Source organism: Artemia franciscana, chromosome 3 (genome assembly GCF_032884065.1).
Source record: "Artemia franciscana chromosome 3, ASM3288406v1, whole genome shotgun sequence".
Classification (NCBI taxonomy): domain Eukaryota; kingdom Metazoa; phylum Arthropoda; class Branchiopoda; order Anostraca; family Artemiidae; genus Artemia; species Artemia franciscana.
The window spans coordinates 30,563,002-30,588,214 of NC_088865.1; the positions used below are offsets into that span (position 1 = coordinate 30,563,002).

Here is a 25,213-nt window from a genome sequence, read left to right on the forward strand (position 1 = left end):
TTAGACTATGAAGTGGTGTGGCCCAAACAACATGTTCCAGAAAAACAGAACAAAAACAGTTGAACTGAATTTACTGAAAATAGGTATCACAAAATGTTGGCTATCCTGTTCGAAATTATTGCAACCGGTAAGAGCCGATCCTAAAAAGCTTGAAATAAATTCACCGATGGATTTGTCGATAGACAGACAAGTCAAAATAAAAATGTCAATTATTATTGATATTAATGTCGCAGCTAATGTCAAGCTCTTCACTGTCTTTTAGCAATACTATTTAAAATGATTAGATTAAAACATTTCAAGCTCTAACTCCTAAAAATAGTAAACAGCAAATTGTATTTTCTATTGAAATCTAAGCACAAAGATTTTGTTTGGTAAAATATTCCCAAGTTTAAACGACAACAGGATTAAATTGCGGTTTGCCAGAATTTAAAGCAAACCAAATTAAAGCATACATTCTTATTGATTGGATTTTAACTCAATAAGTTGAACTTGTCACTTTTAGGCAAACTTATTCTCGAATCGTGACCTTGAAATAAAAATACTGGCTTTAACTTAAGCTCTGGCAGTAAGAAAAGGTTTATACAAGTTGTTTTTTAATATGAGCTACATGTTTGTTATTTCTATTGTAATACCAGGAGCAAATAGTGCAGTAGACATGGTAAAAAAAAACAACCAGCAACTATGAAATACCACTTTACGAACACAAAACCCCAAGTGATACTAGCAAAATACAACGCATGATTATCAAAACATTTCTATACAGAGAGAGAGAGTGTTTGCATATGACCCATACCTCTTTCATTTCACTTTTACAAAATTCAAAATTAAATTTCAAATACACATCAAATCAACGGGAATACAACATATTTTAAATCAAAAGATTGGACATATTTAAGATAAGACATTTGTCAACGCTAGGGTACATACACTTTAGCGCTAAGCCTCTTCAGTAAATCGCGAGAAATAGATTGTCTAAGGCAGTAGCGCTGGACCAAAAGTTCATGAACCTTGTAAGCTAAACATGTTTCTTCCAAATTCAGCAGCTTTCAAAATTGGGGATTATAAATTTGTCCAAACTCACAACACCTCCCTTAAAGCTATCAAATCTTTGAAAATATACCCCCTTTTATCTTACAAATATCGAAATATCGTCGTAACACATTATCATTTTATGATGTCACAAGAGTAAATGAAAGTTTATACGAGTACAAATCAAAGCTGGCAACAGCACTGTGGCAAAACAATAATACAACCTTTTGAAACGACCAAGACTAAATTCTCAATTTTTCAACATTACACAAATCTTATTATACACACACATATATATATATATATATATATATATATATATATATATATATATATATATATATATATATATATATATATATAGTTTCGCATATTTTTCGTCCAGCAAAAACACCTCTTCGCGGGTTTTTTGATGGCAGAACGAAAACAATTTTTTTGCTATTGAATGCTAATTTAAATCTTTGCTAGAATTTGACTACATTCATATTGAAATAAGCATAAGCATATCTCTATGCACAAATGCAGAATGGAACACTAAATATTCAGGAAATTTGTACCAGCAGAAGGATTTGCACCTTAAAATTCAACAAGCTAAAAGTTTTAATTCAATATTTATTTTAAGAACTTTCTGACTAAAGGAACATTACAATTCACAGTTTGAGTCCTGAAAGTTGCAAGTCGGTCAGAGAAAAACAATATTTCCTATATTCATTTCCTTTCGCTCCCTCTTCAAAGTAAAGATTCGCCCACGAGTCAATCAACAGCAGCAATCAACAACAGCAACAATATCCTTGTACTGTGTTCAAAAAGTTTGAAAGTACTCGCATTGCTCTTTTTCTTGTGGATATAGGCTTTTTCCAAATTTCGACCGTGTATATTTGATCAATTAGTTGGTTTGGATTAAGAATAATCATTTTTTCCACGCATATAATCTACCTGATTATTGCGTAAATCTTTGTATAATTTAGAAAATAATACACAGTAGCCTTTAATAAATTCTTTCGCAAGGAAAGTATAAAATTCATTCAGTCTACAAAATTAAGACAAAATTAATTACAAAAAAAGTTAAAAATTCTGCTAAACCTTAGAAGAACACCTACTCATCAGATTAGTAGCAAAATTTTTTTAGTTTAGTAAGTAGCATGAAAGTTCATCCAATTTAAAAAATCCTGATGAAGTAGAAAATTTTGCCAACACATTAATAGAACAATTACTCATCAGATTAGCACCCCAATCTAACTGCAATAACCTTATCAATGCTACAAGTCTCTAAATAGTACCATACGTAAGGTTATTTTGCTCATTTCAAGTTTCACAGTCGTTATATGCACACTCCTCAATGAGAACATTTTGGCAAATTTCGCGAATAATTTTCGGATATACAATTTGTTTATGCAACTGCTGACTGTGCAAGTCAAAATAATCAAAATAACTGGGGACAAAAGGCAAACCCTGAATTTTTTCTTGTTACCTGAAGTGAATTTCCAAGTGTTGTACCACATTCATAGAGAATTAACTACTTTTCACGCAAACGCTTATAATAGCATATTTTAAGAAAAATCGCGATTTTTTGTGTACACTACTCATATTCCCCAAACAAACTGAAAAAGGATTATAGTGTATCCATTAACGTTAATTTTTATACAAATTAGTACTTACTATAGGTATCTACCAACGAACTCATCCGTACTTACTCTAAGACTACTTTCGCCTACAATGGCCAGCAGAAAAATACCCTAAATTTGCTTTTACCTTTCCCTGACAGTCAGGAACTTTTCTACGTTTGAAATTGACAGACGACGACAGTTACTGACTAGCTCTATTTCATATGAAGTACCATCATCTATTTTTCTTTCTGTTTATCCATACTTGGTTCATTTAGTAATTAAAATGAATCATTCAAAAAATATACTGCAGCTTCAAAACAGTTGGGATTACTGGTGAGCAACGATCTCCAAATCACAACATACATGCTGAATACGTCCACGACGCGCAAAATTTGACCAAAAACGCATTAAAAAAATGTTTTTATAATTTACTCGGAATCCATATCATCTAAAAAGGCAAAAGTGTGCTTCAACAAAAGCGTACTTCAGCAAAACACCCCAAGTTGAGATAGAGCAGTTTGGCGTGAATGACGGAATTTGACACTAAAAGGCTTCCACTACTAATTTCTGTTGAAATGGTAGAGCTCCCGCTTTAAATAAAAAAAAATAACGTACTGTGGCAGAAGCGCCCTAGCTCAGCAGGCTTTAACAATGTTCAAGGCACAACGCCCCATCTCGACGTAGATGGCATTACACTGCGAACAAAGAGATTTTCCTCGCAACTACGATTTTACAGTGCTCAAGACAAAACCTCCTTTCTCAGCTTAGGTCACTTCACTAAACAAATTAAGGTGATTTTTCTGGAAACTATGGTTTTTGAAATGGCCATTTTGCCTAGTCACGATTTGAAGGTGCATTGTTGAGGCATCTCAACAATTTCTTCCACCTTAATCTGGCAAATAATCATGAAACTTTGGAGATCCTTGCTCTTAAGGGACTAAATAAATGCAAATTTTTTAATATTAATAATATTTAAACAATATAAAAACCATCACCACAACCTAACGAATGTGATTGCACATGTAAACTATCACTATATTTTTGTATTCATAAAATAGAAGGAAAAGAAAAACCTTGACTTCCGTTAAAATTTTTGCGAAACTTAACTAAAATATTCACATTAAGATTTTGAAAAATCATATATTTTTAGTTGTTTATTCAAATATTTTGTCAAATCTAACACCTCAAATATTTGCAAAAGACTCTAATACATTGAAATGAAATTAAAGCATTCTGTTAAGTACTCGCACCATTTCCAATTAACAACTTGAAATTTTTGTTTCCAACATAAGTTGAATGTATCTTCTCAAAAAAAAAGAAAAATTGAAGTGACCAAAAGAAAGAAAAAAACCGACAAAACAAAAGGGAATGTGTTGATTGGAAACCAGTTTAAAAAGATAACAATTCAATTTAACCGCAAAAGCTGCATGCACTTCCCAATTTAAAACAAGATTATACGATATAAATATGCAGTTTAAACACGGCATTTAGTAGTTGTATCACAAACAAATCATAAAAGAGAACCACCCGAGAAAAGGTTGGCGTTTGAGCTATTTCCTGTGGGTCGAACCGAGGGTTGCATCGGGTCCTGGGCAACAGTTGTTGCCATCATCGGTTGAAATGCCCCTTGCATTCCCATAGGAGGGGCTACCATTCCCATAGGAACAGACGCTGAAATAAATAGAAGAAATACCATTATTGTTTTTCGAAAGATGTTTCGGAACAAAAAAAAAGAAATATTTGCTTTAATAGACATCGTGCTTGTAAGTTCTGGGGTTTTATTTTCATAATCCCACTCTAGAAGTTAACCCCATTTATGCTTGTGCTGAATTTCACAAGAGATAAAAAAAAGAGGTCAAAAAGATAAGGTAGTTTTAGAAATGTTTCATTATCTGTCACTTAGCATGCAGACTGCAGGAGACCACCGTCAAGTGCCAATAAAGAAGGGTACCTACAGGTCAAAAATGGCCACCTTTTCTAGTTGTTATCTGACCATTTGACTTCAGGACATCCTAATCTTATGTACCTTTGACAAATCCTGATTGATTAATTTAATAGGATTTTTTTGAGGACCACTGAGACAAAACGTGGCTGCTCATCCCTGGGGTTAAGCCAATCTACGTGCAAATATTGAGCAATAAATAAACGTTCAAATAGGGATAAAATCCTTTTAATAGACAGTGACAAGTTTCACACAAATGCTAGATATTTCGGTCCCATATGCAGTGACCGTTATCAGTAGTACTACTACTACTGATGATGACCATTGCATATGTGACAAAAATATCTAGTATATTTTGCGAAAATTTATCACTGTCTATTCAAAGGATTTATCCCTATTTGAACTTTTATTTATAGTTCAATATTTGCACGTATCTTGACTCAACCACAAGGATGAGCAGCCAAGCATGGTTTTGTTTCAGTGATCCTCAAAGAAATCTATTGAATTGACTGATCAGGATGTTGTGAAAGATACGCAAGATTAGGATTTCAGAGAATCATTTCAGTTAGCTTCACTGCTAGTCCAAGCTGGTGTGCTGTTTAAATTTTTTACTTATTATGTAATGATATGATCACACGGTTGATATGTGTCACCAAATATAACAAGAAGAAGGTGCTTAAGCTCACCAGCAGCTACGCAGTGCGAGGTTTCAACTACTGAATTTGGCCCTACCGTGACTTCTGGTTGATTAGTCGTCACCAAACTTGCTTGAATTTAATTCCTTGCTAAAACATGAGCAAAAAATGGAATCATTAATTTTCCACAAAACTAATATAAAAAAAGAATGAAAACTAAGAGAGCATTGAAGCAAGATGAAATGTTAGAGATTATATTCCTTCTGTTCTTTTTTTTTTTCTCGACGCACACTCATTTCATTTTTGTTTACCTTTTGTTTTGGTGCCAATTTAAGCTCAAACAAGGCTAATAGGCAAAGGAACAGTAGAAATACTGTCAATTCAACAAATGACACTTTCTATTATATTTGCTGACATATATTAAGTCTATACTCACAACATAAATAGCTTAAACAGCATGAACACTTAAATATACCATTAAACTAATTGAAGCCATTCACTAAAACTAAGCTCAGTTTTCTGTGTCGATGGATCAGATAGTTTATTTCTATTATTGTTCAAGCTAATCTGAGGATATCCGTATTACTGGTTTCTAATTATTAGCTGCTTAGAAAACCATTTCTTTAATGCTACAGTACCAAAGAATTATTCTTTCATTTTTCAACAATTTCCTTTCAACAATTTTCAACAATTCAGCAATCTTTACGAATCCACAAAAAACATCAAACATTTACTAATGAAAAGCGATATACAACTTTTACCTTAAAAACAAGACGCAACAAAAATGATTCTAACAACCAAAGATAAATAGTTTACCTTTCAAGAGAACCCATTCCATTACTAGAATATGGAGAAAAGGGCCAAAAAGATATCATTTAAAACTTACCCTGAGACCAGGCCATTCTCTGTTGCTGTAAGCCCATCCCGCCAAACATTGGTTGAGCAGCAAAAGTTGGTGACATCATGCTAGAAGTGGAATTCATATTGTTTCGTATTCCTCCAATAGGCGGTCCAGGAGGTTTCGTCTTGGCTCCTAGTGAAAGGTTGTCTAAATTGATGTTAACAGCTCCTATGTCGGACCAGGTGGATGGGAGACTATTATTATTTGTCTAGAAAATTTTTTGAACATTAAAGGAAACAAAACATCAAATCAGACACAAACAAGTCTCCTAATGTAGTTTCTCTGAGGCTCATACTGCTATACAGAATATACAGGCTATTCACAGAAAGATACATAATATTTAAATATGCACCACACGTTTGTCTGATTTGAATTATACCGCTATTATAGTATTTATTAGCCATTGCTGTTACAATGTCATCTTGCATTTATGATGTTCCTTTGTTTTTCTTTCTTTTTTCAGCTTTTTATTTTAATACACTATAGTGTATTGGTGAAAATAACTTACGACATTTGAACTTTTTTAGTATGCATGAATTGCTGATGACCAGGAAACATCTCGCCTAAGCATTGTTTCTTTTTTTTTTCGGGAGACAGAAAAAATCTACAAAATTGAATACAAACATTCTAGTTATGAGATTCTCTGGGGTCAATAAATTTGAGCCTCATTCCCTTTCCAGTAATTCTTGAACGCGTATCTCGAAGTCAATTATACCAACTGCGACTGAAAATTTTCGAAACTAGGCTTGTAGTTAAGAAATGACAATATTCATATTCTATTACAATACTACTACTACTACTACTATTACTACTACTAATAATAATAACTCACTGCAGCACCAAGCCGCCTGAGGCCAACACAGCCACGCACGCTTTTCCTCCAACCTAATCTATTTAAAGCCTCCCTCTTTACAACCACCCAGGAAGTTCCCATTTCCTTTAAATCTTTATTTATGACATCCTCCCAACCCAGACAAGGACGACCTGCTTCCCGTGTAGCCCCAGACGGTTGGCCAAAAAGGACAATCTTCGGTAATCTGTCATCCTTCATCCGTAGAACGTGGCCTAGCCATCTCAACCTTTCTTTCATTATAGCCCTAGAAAGCGGCATTGAACCACATTTTTCGTAGAGCCTACTGTTTGAAATACGGTCAGTCAGCCGGGTACCCAGAACAATCCGTAGGCAATTTCTCTGGAAAACATCTAGTAAATTTTCATCTGCTTTTCGGAGCGCCCATGCTTCAAAACCATATTTGACCACTGTCATCACTGTAGCCTCCAATATTCTAATCTAGGTTTGCAGACTTATCTTTCTATTCTTCCAAACTCTTTTTAACTGTGAAAAAACAACCTGAGCCTTAGCTATTCTACTTTTAACATCTTCACTGCTCCCACCATCTTTACTAATAATACTACCAAGGTAACTGAAACTCCCAACCTGATCAATCGTTTCGTTACCTAATGTCACCTGTTCATCTTCACTTATTCCTAGCCTTAGTGACTTAGTCTTCTTAACATTAATTTTCAAGCCTATTTTAGCATCCTGAACTCGCAAAACCTCTAAAACTTCATTCATTTTGCTCACACTTTCATCTAATATGCTTAAATCATCAGCATAATCTAAGTCCAGGAGCGTTTTTCCTCCCCATTTGGTTCCGTGGTCTCCAATTGCCTTTCCTGTGCTCCTTAAGACGAAGTCCATCAAAATGATCCATATAAAGGGGGATAGAGCACAACCCTGCTTAACTCCTGATTTAATACAAAACCAGTTGCTAACCTCATTTCCTACCTTAACCGCAGCAGTATTATTCTCGTACATAGCACAATCACTTTAATGTATTTTTCTGGTATACCATATAACGATAATACCTTTGTTAACGCTCTTCTATCAACAGAATCGAAAGCTTGCTCATAATCGATAAAACTGAGGACCAAAGGTGTTTGACAACGAAGGGACTTCTAAATTATTAACCTAAGAGTGAAAACTTGGTCGACACATTCTCTACCTTTTCTAAAACCGCATTGTTCTTCCCTTAAAACTTTGTCTACAGCATCTCTCAGTCTAAAAAGTATCATATTACTCAGTAATTTGCTACCTACAGAGGCCAGACTAATGCCTCGATAATTACGACACTCACTCTTGTCACCTTTCTTATACAGTGGTTTAATTAATGTTTTCCTAAAATCATTGGGTACTTCCCCTTTTTCAAAAATCATGTTCATAATCTTCAGTAGCTTATTCCTAACCTCAGAGCCACCATATTTAAGAAACTCATTAATCATACTATCAGCACCTGGAGCCTTATTATTTTTTAATGCTTTTAGTACTGTCGCTAATTCTTCCTCACTAAACAAATCTTCCTTCACATCCAAGATATCACAAACTTTTTCATTTTCATCTATATCTTTTTCTACAACTGTATCTCAGTTTAGCACATTCTCAAAATGTTCCACCCATCTTTCTTTAACTTTTTCCTTATCACTAATTGTGGCCCCATTTCTATCTTTAACTGGGACTAGTCCGGATTGGCTACTCCCTTTCAATTTATTAACATGCCAGCATAATATTTTACTATTATGCCGTCTAGCCGCATCTTCCAGATCTTCAGCAATTTTATCCATGGCCTCCACTTCACATCTCCTTAGTTCATTTTAATGCTTTCTCCACTCTCCTTACATTCCTTTTGTTTTCATACGACCTATCACTCAGATAATACAAACCCCTTCTACTCTCTATTAAACCTAAAGCTTTTTCACTAATATTCCTAGTTGCTGTCTTAGCACTCTTCCCTAAGACACCAACAGCAACTTCACAAATTGTTTTTCTGAAATTATTCCATCCATCTTCCACATTGTCAAATTTTAAACTCTCAAGTTTAGTATTCAGCTATTCATGGAAACTTTTTCTCAAAACTTTCATCCTGGAGTCTACCAACATCATAACTTTCCGAGAGGTAGTTACCCTTCCGAAATTTCAGCTTTAATTAACCTTAGACACTACTAGATGGTGATCTTTACTTTTAACATCAATAACAGCACTCCTATACACTCTAGTATCTTGTATTGATCAAGAAAACACAATGTATGAGTGCACTGTTGTGGTGAAGTATCGAATTTTTCTCTCTCCAAAGGGCAGGGCATTCCCACCGAACGTTTTTGCACAAACACTAAAACGAGTTATATAATGTTCCCGGATGACTGTTTGGCTTCAAGGGGCAAATTAATGATCCACGATAACCATAAAATCGAAAAAAAAAAATGCCTTCATGTTCGCCCAAGTTTGTTGCACTTCCTTTGGTCGTTGTGAATCTGGTCTCTACCACTGAGGAGGTTAAGCCTTCTGGGCCATGCCCAAAAAAACATGGTTAGTTTGCTGCTATTACCTTATTTATAAATTCAGGATCCATTTCGAATCGATTGATTACTTCTTAAGATACTTCAAGTTGGCGTTGTTTCAAATTGTTTGACAATACAAAAACAAAAGTGAAGAAAAGCAAAAATGGAGTTTTTCTAAGGCCAACAAAAATACTGGATGCAACAAAAATGGATATTTTGAGAAGACAACTTCCCTTCTTCAGCAATATTAGAGAAGTTCCCCTGCCCCCCCCCCCAAAAAAAAAACAGTACACACCTTTCTGAGCGAAAATGGGAACGATTTAGATCAGAAGACGGAGAATAAAATAAATAAAGACAAAAACAAACAACATGGATATCAAAATGAAACAAAACCCAGATTGGAAGAATTAAAAAGCTATCAAAGCGGAATAAACTAACAGAAAAAAAAACAAGCATAATAGACCCAAATCAAAACGGTCAACCACTCACCCAAAATCTAACGGCTAACGATGTTCTCTATTAGAGTCTAGACAAGCGACTAAATTTTTTCCAAGTGAAATAAAGTAACAATGCAGAGCTATGTTACATTTGTCCAATGTTAGATAAAGCTTGTTTAGCACATAAACTTTTAGATCTGAGGGATCGAGAATTCGTATCATGTTGAGAATGTGGAAGTGACATAGAGTTTATTTTGGAAATGAAAAAAATATCGGATTCTTGCCAGAGTAAATCTGTATTACTGGGCTAAACCCTTGTCATGAGAAATTAAGCTACACTGGCCAATGAAATATTATGGTGCGGGTGATCACAGACATGCTCAGCAAGGGCTGAATCAAAGAAGCGCTTGAAATACATAAATATCAAAATTTGACTCTGACTCTTAATAGGGATATGGGAGTTAAACTATTTTTGTCTGACACGATTTTGGAATGAATTCCATGCACTTTCTACGAATGTTCAAATCATCAGTTAAACTGACTGAACCCTATGCAAATTTGAATTAGGTTTTAAGTCACCCCCCTACTTGTATGTCTACGTGAACTCCATCGCAAAGTTCAACACTGATTTCATCGGTTTTGAACGTGGAAAGCGGGCCTGACCTGTGTTCGTCCTCGAATAACTTGAAGAGACGGACCAGATAAAAATGCTTGACCAGGTCAGACATCTATCTCCAAAAGCTGTTTTAAAAAGTTCATAAGTCTTCAAAGCCAACTTTTTAAATCAAAATTCTACAAAAATATGTTGTTCCACTTTTTCATCCATTTTGCATAGTTAATAATCTTGTACCAAAAGACAAATATCAGCACTACTGACGACACGCAGTTACAAGCCGTCTGAGGGCAAACACAGCTGTTCACTTCCTCCTCCTCTCAGATCTATTCCAATCTCCACAATTTATTCCTTCCCACGAGGGTATCAATTTCTTTAAATGCTTTCTTATGCGCTCTCCCTATCATATTCGAGGACGTCCTGCTTTCCTTTTGGCTCCAGACGGATCACCAAAAAACCCGATTTTTGGCAGCCAACCTTCCTTTACTCTTAAAACGTGAATTAATTATCCTCAAGTATCTTTCATTACAGGCCTAGGCGCCATTCTTACACACTTCCTCTGGAAAATTTATATCCTATCCATGAGTTTTCATGAGTTTTCGAATCATTGAGTTTTCGAAGGCCACTCGTTTCCCACCATGCTTGACAACTGTTATTACCAGCTGCTTAGACTCTCCTAGTCTTGGTTCTGAGATCAGTCTTCCTGTTTTCCTAACCCTTTTCAATTGCAAATAAACACCCTGCACGTTGACAGTTCAGAATACTACACCTTCGTCGCAGTTTCATCACCCTATAGTAAATTTTTTAACTTTAAAACAAAAGTATAACGACACAGTTTAGATATTACCATACAATCATCATCACCGAAGAGACTGGAACGGGTGATGTCTGATGCCAAACGCAATAACATTCGTTTTGCGTGAAAACCCAAATGTATGCATACAAAGAAAAAGAGTATCAACTATTTCTCGTCGTAATTTTAGATACCCTAACAAACTTCCAATAATAATTTTTATGGCACTTGGTATTAACCATGTGACATATAGCGATCGCACATTCTGTCAGTCTGTCCCGGTTTTGCTACTTTAGACACTTCCGAGTAAGCTAGGACGATGAAATTTGGCAAGCGTATCAGGGACCGGACCAGATTAAATTAGAAATAGTCGTTTTCCCGATTTGACCATCTGGGGGGGGGAGGGGAGTGGGGGCCGGTTAATTCGGAAAAATAGAAAAAATGAAGTATTTTTAACTTAGGAGTGCGTGATGGGATCTTAATGAAATTTGATGTTTGGAATGATATCATGTCTCAGAGCTCTTATTTTGAATCCCGACCAGATCTGATGACATTGGGGGGAGTTAGAGGGGGGAAACCTAAAATCTTGGAAAACACTTAGAGTGGAGGGACCGGGATGAACCTTGATGGGGAAAATAAGCAGAAGTCCTAGATACGTGATTGATATAACCGGCCTGTTCGGTTAATCTCATTGTAGCGTAGTGTTTTTTCTATTTGTAGTGTATTTTACTTACAGTGTATTTCATTTTTTTTTCTTTTTGTTACTCCACAAGTGCCATAACTTGTTATGATGTGGGTTATAAATAAATTATTATTATATTACATGCTCTTGCTTATGGTTAGAACGGTTTTTCCAGTGACGATAAAAGCAAAAAATAAAAATAGCCACTGACGCAGATAACTAAATTTACAGTCCAAATTAATATCTTTTTTGTAAGTTTCTCTTCTATCTTCTTTTCTTCTCCTTATTTTTGTCTCTTTGCTGAGGTAAGCTGTTGAAGTTAGAACCAAATTTTTCAGTTTTTATTTAATTCCTTGGTCATTGGCCCTTTTTCACCCTCTTTCTCGTAGTCATTTTCAAATTATGTCAAAACAACGGTACTTCAATAATTATCCAAATTCAGTACAAAAAACCCAGAATGTTTTTTTTTTAGCTAAATAAATACATTCGTTTATGACCAAGGGCTGCATCATCACAGGAGCATACCCACAGTTGTGACGAGCGCGGGAGGGTGAGGGGGGGGGGCTTCTCTTCACTGAAAAGATAAGTGAGGCGAAAAAGCTTCCTACGTTTCCTACAGGTTTTTTAACGATCTTATAATCCTTATGACAAAAAAAAATGTTTAAGAATTGTAAACTTGCTACGGTTACACTAATATTTGTTGTGGTTAGTTTATTCATTCGTATAAAGCAGGGCAACTCTTGTTTGAGCAAACTGATCAAAACTCCAAGTCTCCGCTTTGGATAGTAATGTTATAATCAATCATGGCTGGTGAATATAATAAGGGATGAATGTTTTGCAATATTAAAAATTCAGGATGGTTTCTCAGGTTGGCAATGGAGCACAGGATTAGATTTGTGTTGTGTTATGTAGTGACAATTATTTAAAAGCGAATTTTCCTTTTGTTTTATATTGCCGTGGCCCTAGGGCTTTTAGCGCAATGAAACTTACTTATTTACTTCATTTTACAGCAACAAGACCTTATCTAAGTTGGAGAACCCTTTGGCATGATTAACTAAATCCTAATTTTGAAGTAAAATATCATAAAATTCTGGACTCCCTTGATCCGTTTCCATGTGAGCTACGACAGTTTAAGTTAATCAAAAGTCCGATGCACAACTGAAAAAGATCGCTTACCGGTGCTTTTCTTTGATGGGACTCCGAAAGTTGTGGCTCCAGTGGATTTGTCTGAGGTTGTCCAGCTGGTGATGTGAAGTCAAATAAAGCAGGTTGTAGAGCCAAAGAGGTTGGGCCTTGAATATATATTATGACAAAGTTAATAATTTCAACGCAAGTTCATTACATCAAACCTAACCATTTCGATTTTTAGCTAAAATCCATAAATTTCTTAAACCTTCTCCGTTCACCACATCTATAAAACTGAATAGAAATTGAGATATAAAATTTACTCTATCTGGAGTTACTTGGGCTGTCAAGATCAGGGTTAGGTGCAAAATTCCGAGACGTCTAGAATATAAAAACCAATTCTGGAAGCAAAGTGTTAGAAGCAAAATTTTGCATGACCAAGGTTTTATTCAATGTAATCAACAAACTAGCAACAAATGGATTCTAGAACCATCACATCACAAATTCCCAGAAACCTCACAGAAAAAAAAATTATCTGTAGCTTTGAAATCCTACGTTCGAGAGCTGAAACAACAGTAGTAATACACAAAAAATTCTATATTTGCCTATTTTCATTGTATTTAAATGACAATAGTATCAGAAAAGCTACCTTCAACCAATACAAAAATAAAATCTTTTTTCCATTTATTTGACAACGGGTAAGTGCGCAAGGGTGAGGGGTGGACACCCTCCCCAAAAAAAAAGTTGTATAATCTTTTACTTTCCGTATAATTAGTATAGGTATCTGTTTTCTTAAAACTCGAGAAAATCATCTGCAAGATAGTGAAGACTGATGTAATTTTACACACTACAATGCATTTGCTTGAATTTTGAAATCTTAAAGCTTATTCACAAGATTCTTATCTCGAATTTGCTTCTTTGCTTCGTTGGATTTTCTGCAAATAAAAAATCCAAAAAAAGAACAATAATGAAGTAATTGAAAAAATAAAATATAAAAAAAAGTTACTGAAAAAGCCAAGCAAGGACCACCCGGCTAAGTGGGTTGCCTATCTACGTGTGTTGACTGCAGCAGGCAATACATTTGCACATTAATGAAACAAATATAGCATCATATTCGTGACTTAGTAAAGAGAAAAGATTATCAAAGTTCTTCTCTCTAGCTATTTCATACAAAGTTGACGGTTGTTCAAATTGGCTTTGTAAATGTAGGTGAACATTTAATGGAGAGGTGAACATGACATCTTATTGACACAGAGTCATGCAAGGATTTTCAATTTGTACGACGCAGCTTATCAAATTGAGGCCTTTGGGCTTTTCTCCCTCTAGCTACTCTTACCACCTACTATGTTTTTTGAGCGTGCAAATTACAAACCTAATCATAATTATGCAAAAAACATATCAAAAATCAATCGCGTTAAGTACAACATTTTAAAAATGAGGGATACTGAAATTAGATTAAATGATTTTCTAAGCTGCGGGATCAAAAATAACCTAGAGAATGGTCTAAATGATTAGATTTTTATCTTCAAACATTCTTTAGACAGCACCAGTGATCGCCACTAAAATCCGTTCATCAGGATTTTTGAGATTGCCATGCACAGCTGCCTAATATTTAGAAATAGACGGCCAAAACTAATATTAATCAAGATTATGTTATAAATACTTTCTGAGATCACAGCCTTTCCATTTAGAACTAAAATAAAATAAACTAGACCTACGTTGCCCGGGCAACGTGAAGTGTTGCGGCAACCTTTGTCCGGCTTTGCCGACTAAAGTGTTGTGAGAGCAACACTTTGGTTTTGTTTCTTCGCTATCGATCAGTAATCACACGATCAAAGGCTATTCCTCAGCGTTGAAAAAACAACAACAAAATAGTATCGAAAGAAGGGACTAAATTGACTTTGCAGCCAGTTTAACTTTATCCTTTTCAATCGTAGACATCGTGACGGATGAAAACTCGGAACAATGTCTTATATAATATAGTTGGTATAAAGCTATCCCTAACTTTTCAGGATCAAAATACCATCGATGACTTCCTATCAATTGTTACGAAACTATCTCATTGTTTTACATTCTCGTTTGTGCTTGTTTCTTCACTATCGGTTAAATGATGAAGTTGTCAGCCTATCGAAGTTTTTAAAACGGTATGTTCAAACAAGAACGCAATCAGTTATGACATGACCAAAGGCTATTTCTCAGCGTTGAAAAAACAACAACTACAAAATAATGTCGAAAGAAGGGACTAAATTGACTTTGCAGCCAGTTGAACTATATTCTTTTCAATCGTAGACATTGTGACGGATGAAAACTTGGAACAATATCTTACATAATCTAATTGGTATTATAAAACTATCCGTAATGTGACACTAATTATTACGAAACTACCTCATTGTTTTACGTTATCGTTTGTACCCGTCGCGTAAACACTTAATTCTGTCAGATTTAAAGAGATCGAATACAATGTGCACCAATTTGCGCAAATCTCTAGACCAAAGTGAATAGATTCTTACTTACAAGTCTCTCTCCCGTGATAAACATCAAGTTCACCCGAAACAAATAAATGGGTACACCAACTAGCAAAAGTTGCGAAGCCCTCATCGCTGAAGATGATTGTAGCGCAAACCCCTCATCGCTGAAGATGATTTTAGCCCAACAGCCATTACTTACAAGTCCGTTACATGCCTTACCACTGGAACCAAATTGGTTTAACCATCAAATACATCGGAAACAAATAATAGGTACACCAACTAGCAACAGTGGCAAACCCCTCATTGCCGAAGATGATTATGAGCTAACAACCGTTTCTCGCCCAAAGTGAACCGATTCTTGCTTATAAGTCCCTCTCCGGTGATAAGCATCAAGTTCACCAGAAACAAATAAATGGGTACACCAACTAGCATAGTTGCAAACCCTTTATCGCTGAAGTTGACTGTAGCCTAACAGCATATTATTACTTACAAGTCCCCTACATGTCTTACCACTGGAACCAAATTCGTTTTACCATCAAATACACTGGAAACAAATAATAGATACACCAACTAGCAAAAGTTGCTAACCCCTCATTTCCGAAGGTGATTATTACCTAACAGCCGACTGTTGCTTACAAGTCCTCTATATGTCTCACAATTTGTATTGGCCTAGATTTCGTTTCAGTGTGTACCTTACTACTGAAGGTGTCAACCTTTTGAAACTTTCAAACTGGTATACCTCGTGAAGGAATTTTTGTACCAAAAAATGGATGTCATAAACTTTGATCAGCTCATCAAGAGCTATCGATTACCGTCGAAAAAAAAAATTCTATCTGTCTTAGTTCAAAAGTTGATTTTTTTTTCCGTAGGTCAACTTTCTAACGTCACCACTTAGAAAGGAGCAGAGGATAGGCTCCAATATCTTTAGCAATGAGAGAACTTTTAAAGTTTATTAGGCACATCTGATACCATTTCTCTACCACAATCCCAAGTCCGAAAAACCGAATGATAAACTCAGCTGAAATCACGAACAGAAATGGGTAGAAACAATAGATGGCAGCACTTTCAATCCGTGGGAAAATGCCACATTTTTGCTTCTGTAAATTTTTCTAATTATCACCCAAAGAAGATGTATTGGCTATGGGCCGGGTAACTGCCGCATATATTTAACACTTATAGATTTTAGTCCATTTTCAATTTGAAAGTGGTGCCTGCCTGCTTGCCTCCTAGAACGGAGGTTTCGACTCGAAAGCAGAAACATGGTTTGATGAAACGAAAGCTTGGCTGCACAACTTAAGATACTCATCTCTGACATAGGCTATATAACTCCACTTCACTTCGCAAACCATAGGCTCTGGCTCGTGGACAAACAAAAAACCATCCTTTTTGGCCCCAGGCAAGAGTTCTGCGGAGCTTTCCAAAATGTAATGTCATACTCATCAATCCGGCCTGAGGTCCACACTTTCCGTAAAAACCGCAGAGGTTAGACCCTTACCAGTTTCCAGGAATAAGCTGAGATCGGCGGCATAGGGGAAAAAAAAACGGGACAAAACCAAAGTGTTGCTCTCTCAACACAAATACTGAAAAATGGGTAAAACTTACTTGTTCGTGGTAACGAGCTGCGTGCAAGGAGCAAAATGGTATAATAGTAACCGCATCTATTAAACACCGAATTTCGACAACAATGTACACACAAAAAGAATTGGCTTTATCTTTCGATTTCAAATATTTAAAATTCATAAAGTTTACTGTTACCCATCAAAAGTTAAAATCCTGAGAAAATCCGCCTGATTTACGAAAAAGCGACGAGACACCCTCAAAAAGTTAAGCGATTTAATGATAATCACAACAGTAGGTTCAGCATGTCAGAAAACCCTACTGTAGAGGTTTCAAGCTCCTATCTGCTAAAATGCGGAATTCTGTAGATTTTTTTGCCAGTATAAAGATCATGCATGCGTTTCTACGAACCAATGGTCTTAGACAATCAAGAGAGGGCTTTATCGGAAGAGCGGGAGAGAAAACCCTTTTTAAGAGACCAAAAAGATTGGAGGGCAGCTAGCCCACCTCCCACGCCCCTTGTTTCCCCAACAATATCTTACAAAAATTTCTAGATAGCCATTTGAATCAATATAGTTGAAAATGTCTAATAACTATACCTCTAGGGATGACATGAACCCTCACAGCCCGTGGGGAAAGGGCTGTAAATTACAAAATCTGCCCATTGTTTACATACAGCATTTGTCATTGGTAAATATACAGACATTTCAGGTGAAATTCTCTAAAGAGGGGAGGGATTTTCCACGGGGAGGCTTTTCCGTAGGGAGAAAAGTTTCCAGGGAAAATTTCATATAGAGGAAGGGGATTGCCGGGCGCGATCTAAAAACGGTCAAAAATAAAAATTTTAAAAAGCAAGCTTTTCCCAACTGAAAGTAAGGAGCAACAATAAAACTCCACAATAAAATCACCCTGCCTTGTGTTCGATTGCATTAATTATCACATTAGATTTGTTTAAAAATATCAGCTTTATTCAAGCGCATACTTGCTAAATGGCTGGCATAGCATGCCTTGTTGAAATCGGAGTCGTGCAAGGATTTACAACTTGCATGATTAGATTTCCACCAAAGTTAGTATCTGAGACTAATGCTAAATTTAAAAGTCCAAAATCAAAATTACCTTAAACCCATGTTTTCCTGATGGTGACGCCTTGTTGAAAATCAGAGCCAAGCGTGGAATTCCAGTCTACACGATAAGAGGGTTCTCGAGCCCACTCATGTAGTATCACCACAATGCTACTACTAATAGCCTACTAAAACTTTGTGGCAGCACAAAGTTGTCTAAGGTCAGTAAATGATAAATCCGTCTCAGTTTCTTAGCTGTATTTAGCTCAAAAGTAGTCACTGTTCGAGGGAGAATCCAGGTGAGCCTTTGAAGACAGCCTACGACATACAAAGACCAGACAGAGATGTAGCAGATTCGTATATTTGCACTTTGTTCAAGACAAATTGTTTACAGGAGCACTGAGGTGTCTATTATTATCTATTAGCTGCCAAAGAAAGAAAGTTTACGAAAGCAAGAATTTATTTTGAAAACTTGCTATAAAAGTAACTACTCATGGAATTGAACGTTAAAAATGTTAAAAAGCAGTTTATAGGCATAACTAGAAAACTTTCGACATAAATCAGAAGGATCTTCTTGCATTACATGTTCCAGATATTCCTTCCATTCAGCAGCCCCTTTGGGGTTACTCAGCAAAAAATCACAGTTGACTTGCAACAACAGTCGATTCAGGTTAGCAATTACAGATTCACGGACTGATGCCTCTGGATGGAGTCTTTGCGACCACAATAAATCAGAAAGGGATTCAGCCATTGTGATAATATTAGGGCTTGAAGAGCCGAATGTACAAAATGCAGTCAAAGTACAGAAATAGTGGGTCAGCAGTTGGTAGTCTTTGTGGATGAAGTCTATCGTAGTTTGCCTGTGAGCAGCATTCAAAAGTGACGAGAAGAATTCACTGGCAACACTGCTAAATTGATTCAGTGTTAGAGTTGGACTTTTCCGAGGATGAACAAAACGTCGAGTTTTTGCTTCTAGAGCAGAAGGCTGAATCCTAGGGTCGTTTTTCTGAATTGTAGAAATAGATGACATTTTTTCAGCACTACCTGCTAGTACGAAAAGCATCAGCATTCTTTGGGAGATAGAAAAATTTTCTGCAAAAAACTGATTTGCCAAAAAAACAGCACTGTTTTTAGGATATATACTAACAATTGAAATCATGGTGTTAGTCCGCAATTCTTCAAAATTTTCAATTTTGAACTTATTTTCAAGGTGGACTAAAATTGACAGGAGTTGTGATGCAACACTCTCGTTCTCATTGATTAACTGACCTTGAACTACGTTTTCCGCGTGGTTTAATGCAACCACCACTCGTTCGTATTCATCACATTCTCCGTTCATACCCGTAAAATATTCTAGCAAATCAGCGATATAAACAGGTGGATTTACTGACAGTTCCTGAATATTTTCCTCAGAGTTATATGGTTTTAGATCATCATCACTATCCAAGTCATTCTCACATCCGACACCTGAAGGAGATAACAATATAGACTTCATTTTGTCATCAATACCATGGATGACTTCACCCTGTTCATTTATTGGTTCTGATTCCCTATGGGCCAATGCCTTTGCATTCCCAAATATACCTGTGTTTTCTAATACTTTCGTCAGAACAGCATCCTCGTCCACATTTCGATTCTCGCAAATATCTTCCATATTAAAAATTTCATCAAATTCAGACAGAAGAGAGGAGTCAGGCATGTCGAATTCGGGTTGTGGTCCTTCTGGGCACAAAAGCTTTGCAGTTTTTGTTGCCATATACATACCGATTAATCGGTATTCTGTTCGCGGGTTTTGCAAGTAATGAATAGTACCTTGTATAACAGCCTCAGCGACAAAACTCTTATCTAAATGAGCGTCATCAATACCTAAACATATTAAAATCGATTTTGTGATAGAAATATGCTCCTCTAAAGAAGTGTAAAGTAAGGAGCTCTTAGTCTGCCATCTATGCGCTAGTTCTTTCAAGACGTCAGTCAAGCAGCCGACACTAGCAAGGCTTAATAAGCATTTCTTCAAAACTGCTGTGCTTCTTGGACTCTTTACCAGTATGATTCTTCTTAAAGCTATAGAAGTATCTGATTTTTGCTTAATTTTACCGATCATCGTAATCATAATATCACTGCAACAAGCTTGTTGACTTAACATAGTGACAAAATTCTCAACGCCTTTCGTACTCAAATCCCGAATCAAACACTGACAGAATCTTCTTACAGCAAAGTTGATATGGCACAAAGCGCATAGCTGAGATAAACAACTGCTAAAAGTATTTTTGGGAGGATAGCTTACGAATAGAAATGATAGGAGCTTTGCTAAAAATCCAGATGAGATGCCAACATTTCTCTTCAGTGCTTCTGAAGAAACAAAAATCGACCAGAATATCTGGTCACTTAATAGATTGCAATACCCCTCAGGGCATAACTCATAAGGAGTTTTGGATTTACAAACACTGGAAACGACTACTGGAACAGTGCCAATAAGTCTAACTAAAGAGTCGATCTCATATACATCAATTTCACACTTAACGGTTTTTGACACCAAAATAGCAAGCATCGAATCACTTTTTATTAGCTTTACCAAGATATTTATTAGCCTATCTCGTCTGCGACTTGGATTAAGAGTCTGAATATTCTTGATGAGAACTTGCAGAGCGTTTAAAGGTGGTCCATATAAAATAAGCTTCTCAAAGAAAACTGACTCAAACCAAGGACTACTTATTATACTTTCTAAACAGTCACTGAAAAAACTTTCACAAAAAGTAATAGTATCCTCTCTGTCGACGTCAATCCCAAGTAACTTCTGGGGTGTTAGATTTCCGGGTAGATAATACTCAATCGGTGCAAAGGCTTTCTTTACTTGGGCTTCACTGGTTGACACAAGAGCATCTTTGAATCTTTTCACATTCGATTGGACATCTGTAGTGAAAAATCAGCAATCAGGATGCTCGTAATACAACATAGGACAAATTCTACATCAAATCAAACAGGGGATTTGCCTTTAAAGTATCAAATTATAATAAATGCAACGCTCTTTTCAAAAGAAATTAGGCGCCCTATTCTCCAAAGGAAAATTTCTCACCCGAGATGGCTCGATGGGCGTCGTTTCTCATGTGCGATTTTAGCAAAATATTAAAGCAATTCTAAAACTAGAGCAGCTCTAGACAGTTCGTTTGTGCTTTTTTTTAAATTTTAAAATAAAGATTTTTTTTTTTAGCAAAAACTAATATCCCCCTTATACACAAAAACAGGGAGTTCAACTTTTATAATTATGGAACAAACAACAACATAATATTACAGCATAATACCTTGAGCAGATATTTTGCAATGGAGGGCACAATTCTGTTTAGAAAAATCATTATCCGTAAAAAAAAAACTTAAAAAAACAAAACAAATTATCTGGAACTGTTCCAGAGTAGACCAGGTGTAATAATTTGTCAAAAAACTCATATAAAGCAAACAATGGTGTAAAACTCGAAAGTCAAAGTAAAAAAAAAAAAAAATTCAAATGCTGAACTTCTTTTCAGGGACTGTAGTACTGAACAATGCTGCCAGAAGACTTGGAATTTTTGCATAAGCGTTGTTGAAAGAAAGTCTCAGAAGGCTACAAGCACAAAACATTGATATTCCTAAAGGCACATATTGCTACTCCGAGGATATTAGTTTATTTCTATAATTATTATTTATATGCTTAAAAAAAACGGTTATCGGCAGCTGTTATATGGACAAACTTTCTATTTAACAAAATCGTACACGAAGTATGGGACGACGAATTTTTTTCGTTTAAAAAGCCTTCAATTTTTTCTTATATTTTACCGTATACAACTTTCAACAAAATCAAAGATTTTAAGCGTAAGATTTTCGTTTCAGCGTAAATGCATATGCACTTCATGAGTCCCTTTCAAAAACTGTACTGCCTCCTAAACACGAGCTAAATGATGAGTAAACCCGAATCTTAAAAATTATTTTCACATTTGAGAATGATGTAATTTAGTGTTTTTAAAATCGATGTGCTTTCAGTAAAAGGAAAAAAAAAAAGAAACGACAGTAACTACGCAGTGCGAGTTTCAAAGTTGACAGTTCCATCATTTACCAGTGGTGCCAAATAAGAAGGTGGGGGAGGGATGACAGAGGGGTGATTTTCCCGCCTAGATTTTTTTGAATTCTCCACCAAATATTTTGAAAATATCTTTTTGGTATCTTCATTTAAAATTGAAAAATAAATGCACTCCACGCCACTAGATTTTGGTGATAATTTCGTGAACTTTTGTGCCACTGTTATTTACCGTACAGATGACTGAATTGAATGCTCACAACTACCCAGCTAAATAATTTTTTTAATTATAAAAATTCACATAATAATTATAAACTATAACAAAATTCTAAACTTTGAAAAGGTTTGTGCGAGGCACCTTCAATCAAATAATGAAATTCCAAAGCACGTGTTGAAATTTTGTATTTTTAGTATTTCTAGCGTCACTTTTCTCTTTAAAATTTTAATTTGCTGCCTCAGGCGACGAAACTTATAGAAAGGAGCACAACAGATTAGTTGTTTATTGATTGAGAAATGAGTCAATCGTTAGACAGATTTTTAGGGTGAAACTAAAAAAAATTTATATAATAAAAATAAACTTCAAAGCTGGATATCTTCTTTTAAATGATGTTCCTTTCAGTTGGGGCTACGTCACACTCTTCACCCCAACATAGAAATTAATATGATGAAAATATTCAGCGTCCATTTGTTTGTTTTTTGTTTGCTTTTTTTTAGCGTCCATCCTCTGCTGGTGATCCCAAGATTTTAAAGAAATATTTCAGGGTATCAAAAACCATGAAAACTTTAAGGCTGTTATTAACCACCACTCCCCCAATCAAAAAGCAATTTTCGTTTTTAAAGAAATTATTGAAATCTTTAAAAAGAACATAATATATTAGTCCCTGAATGGCCCATACCAGCCCCAATAGCAGTTCTACACACCACCCCTAATTTAAGACCACCACCTTCATTTAAGAAATATTTGCGGCCAGCTTTTCTGTTTCACATTTTTGCATCGAGTTTTTATACTTTTTGCACATTTGAAATAACATTTTAAATCTTTGTTTACATCTAAAAGTTCTATTTTGTAATATTCCTGTAAGACAAAAAGTGCCAGGATAGGTCGAATCAATTCCAAAACTTAGTACAAAAAATAAACTTAAAAAAATTTAGAATTAAAATATTTGTTTATATGATAAAAATGAACGATATAACAGCACAAAGTAATAGGACAATTAGATTTTCTTTTTTTTGTACAAAATTGTATGGATGAAAAATACACTAAATTAAACTACATCCAAGCCGAATGCGACGGATGGAACAGAGATGGGATTGGTTAAAGGGATGGGGGATTTTCCACGGTCATTGACAGTTTCGTAGAAACTAGAGTAATACCGCATCTGAGTCAACGGGGCACTCCCTCTGAATCTGTGACTGCAACTACATTAGAAACGGCTAGGATCATTTCATTACTATTTTCAAAAATTTTCATTTCTTAATTATACTGCAGAACAGGAAAAAAAAACATATCGGAATGCAAACAAAAGTGGAGCAACTAAACTGATACATACTTTTAACAGACTCAATGACCAATGTTTAAGCAATAAACTATCGATATATTTTCCTTTAATTTGGTTCAGAAGATTAGAACTCGTCGTTTTACTTTTTTTAATTTCTAGCTTTCGCCTTATCTATAGTTTCGACACATCTATATTCTATATTTCTAGTGAATTTGCTACGGCGCACAAATAGCCATATTTGATAACCTTCTCGCCAATACTTTCCTGTCTTTTTCCATATACACCTAAATTACATTTGTTTTAATTTTCTTGCGATTCCTCTCCTCCCAAAAAAAAAAGATTCTTCACATAGTCATGTCATTTCTCTCACGGTATGCGTAAAAATATACACGATAAATTTAAAAATACTACGGAGAATGGAATAAATTAAGTTCAAAATTTGTCATTTCTTGTTTATAATTAACCCATTCCGTAAAAATTTCAGCCTCGACAGCTCTTTTGAGCTGTAGAAAATATTGTTTTGCATAAAAAACCAATAAAATCAAAAGAGGAATGGGTCTTTCATTATGTTTTATTGCTTTAAATAACTTTTAGTTAAGAGGATTCTAAATTTGAAGATTATCGGTTAGGCACGCGAACTTTCATAAAACATATTTTCAGAAAGAAAAACAGTAAGATGACCAATCTGTAAAAATAATTAGCAAAGGTAACAAAAAGAAAGGAAAAAAGAAAGGCAAATAGTGGAAAAAGACATGGAAGGTTGAAAAATTTTAATTATCGATCATATTTGCTCGAGCAAAAGGATACAAAGTTCCAAGTCTTAAATCAGGGCAAGGCTATTGGTAATGCTTTTGTCTTAAATTCTTGATGAAAAAAGTTCGTCGGTTGCACTGATATACTTAAGTCCAGCTGTTGAAATATCCTTCCAATTTCAAATCTAAGAACAAAATTCTTCATAGGCGTATCAAGAAATGAAAATATCAGTAACATTTATTTTATTGGTGGTAAGGCATTCTACTAACCTGCGAAGACAAAAAAAGAAAACCGTAAAATCAAAGCACATTTGCTGCAATAAGAATGGGGAAATAATACCGAAAAAATGATACAGTTTTACCGATTGCGTTTAAATAGATCTCACAGATAAATAAATTTAATACGAATACTCATAAGCTTTGCTTTATCTATCATCCACAAGATGTTCTCGGTCAGAAAAAAACAAAACAAAAAAAAAACAGCTATGCGAACCCTAAACTACCTTGAAATTTACAATAAGCCAAAAAAGGACAACCAGTGAAATATAACGGAATTTCCTCACAGTAATCGCAATAGCTACAACGCAAACTATATAAACAATTTTCACCATTATTTTATTGACAGAATAATTTGCTAGGCCAAAAGACCAGTGTTCAAAGAGAAAAAAGGAAATTCTATGGCCCACGAAGATAATACGAAATTCCGAAATAAACGGTCATGAAATATT

At 35.4% G+C, this 25,213-nt stretch overlaps 1 protein-coding gene across 1 annotated transcript in view; it reads right to left on the bottom strand.

Moving 5' to 3' along the window:
- Positions 1 to 18,628: 18,628 nt before the first annotated feature.
- The window catches only part of LOC136025145 (telomere length regulation protein TEL2 homolog), a 47,511-nt gene continuing 40,926 nt past the window's right edge, over positions 18,629 to 25,213 (bottom strand). The window contains exon 10 of the mRNA XM_065700894.1: positions 18,629 to 21,099. Within this exon, the coding sequence (XP_065556966.1) occupies positions 18,674 to 21,099 (2,426 nt within the window). The 3' untranslated portion in view covers positions 18,629 to 18,673. The remainder of the gene's footprint in view (positions 21,100 to 25,213) is intronic.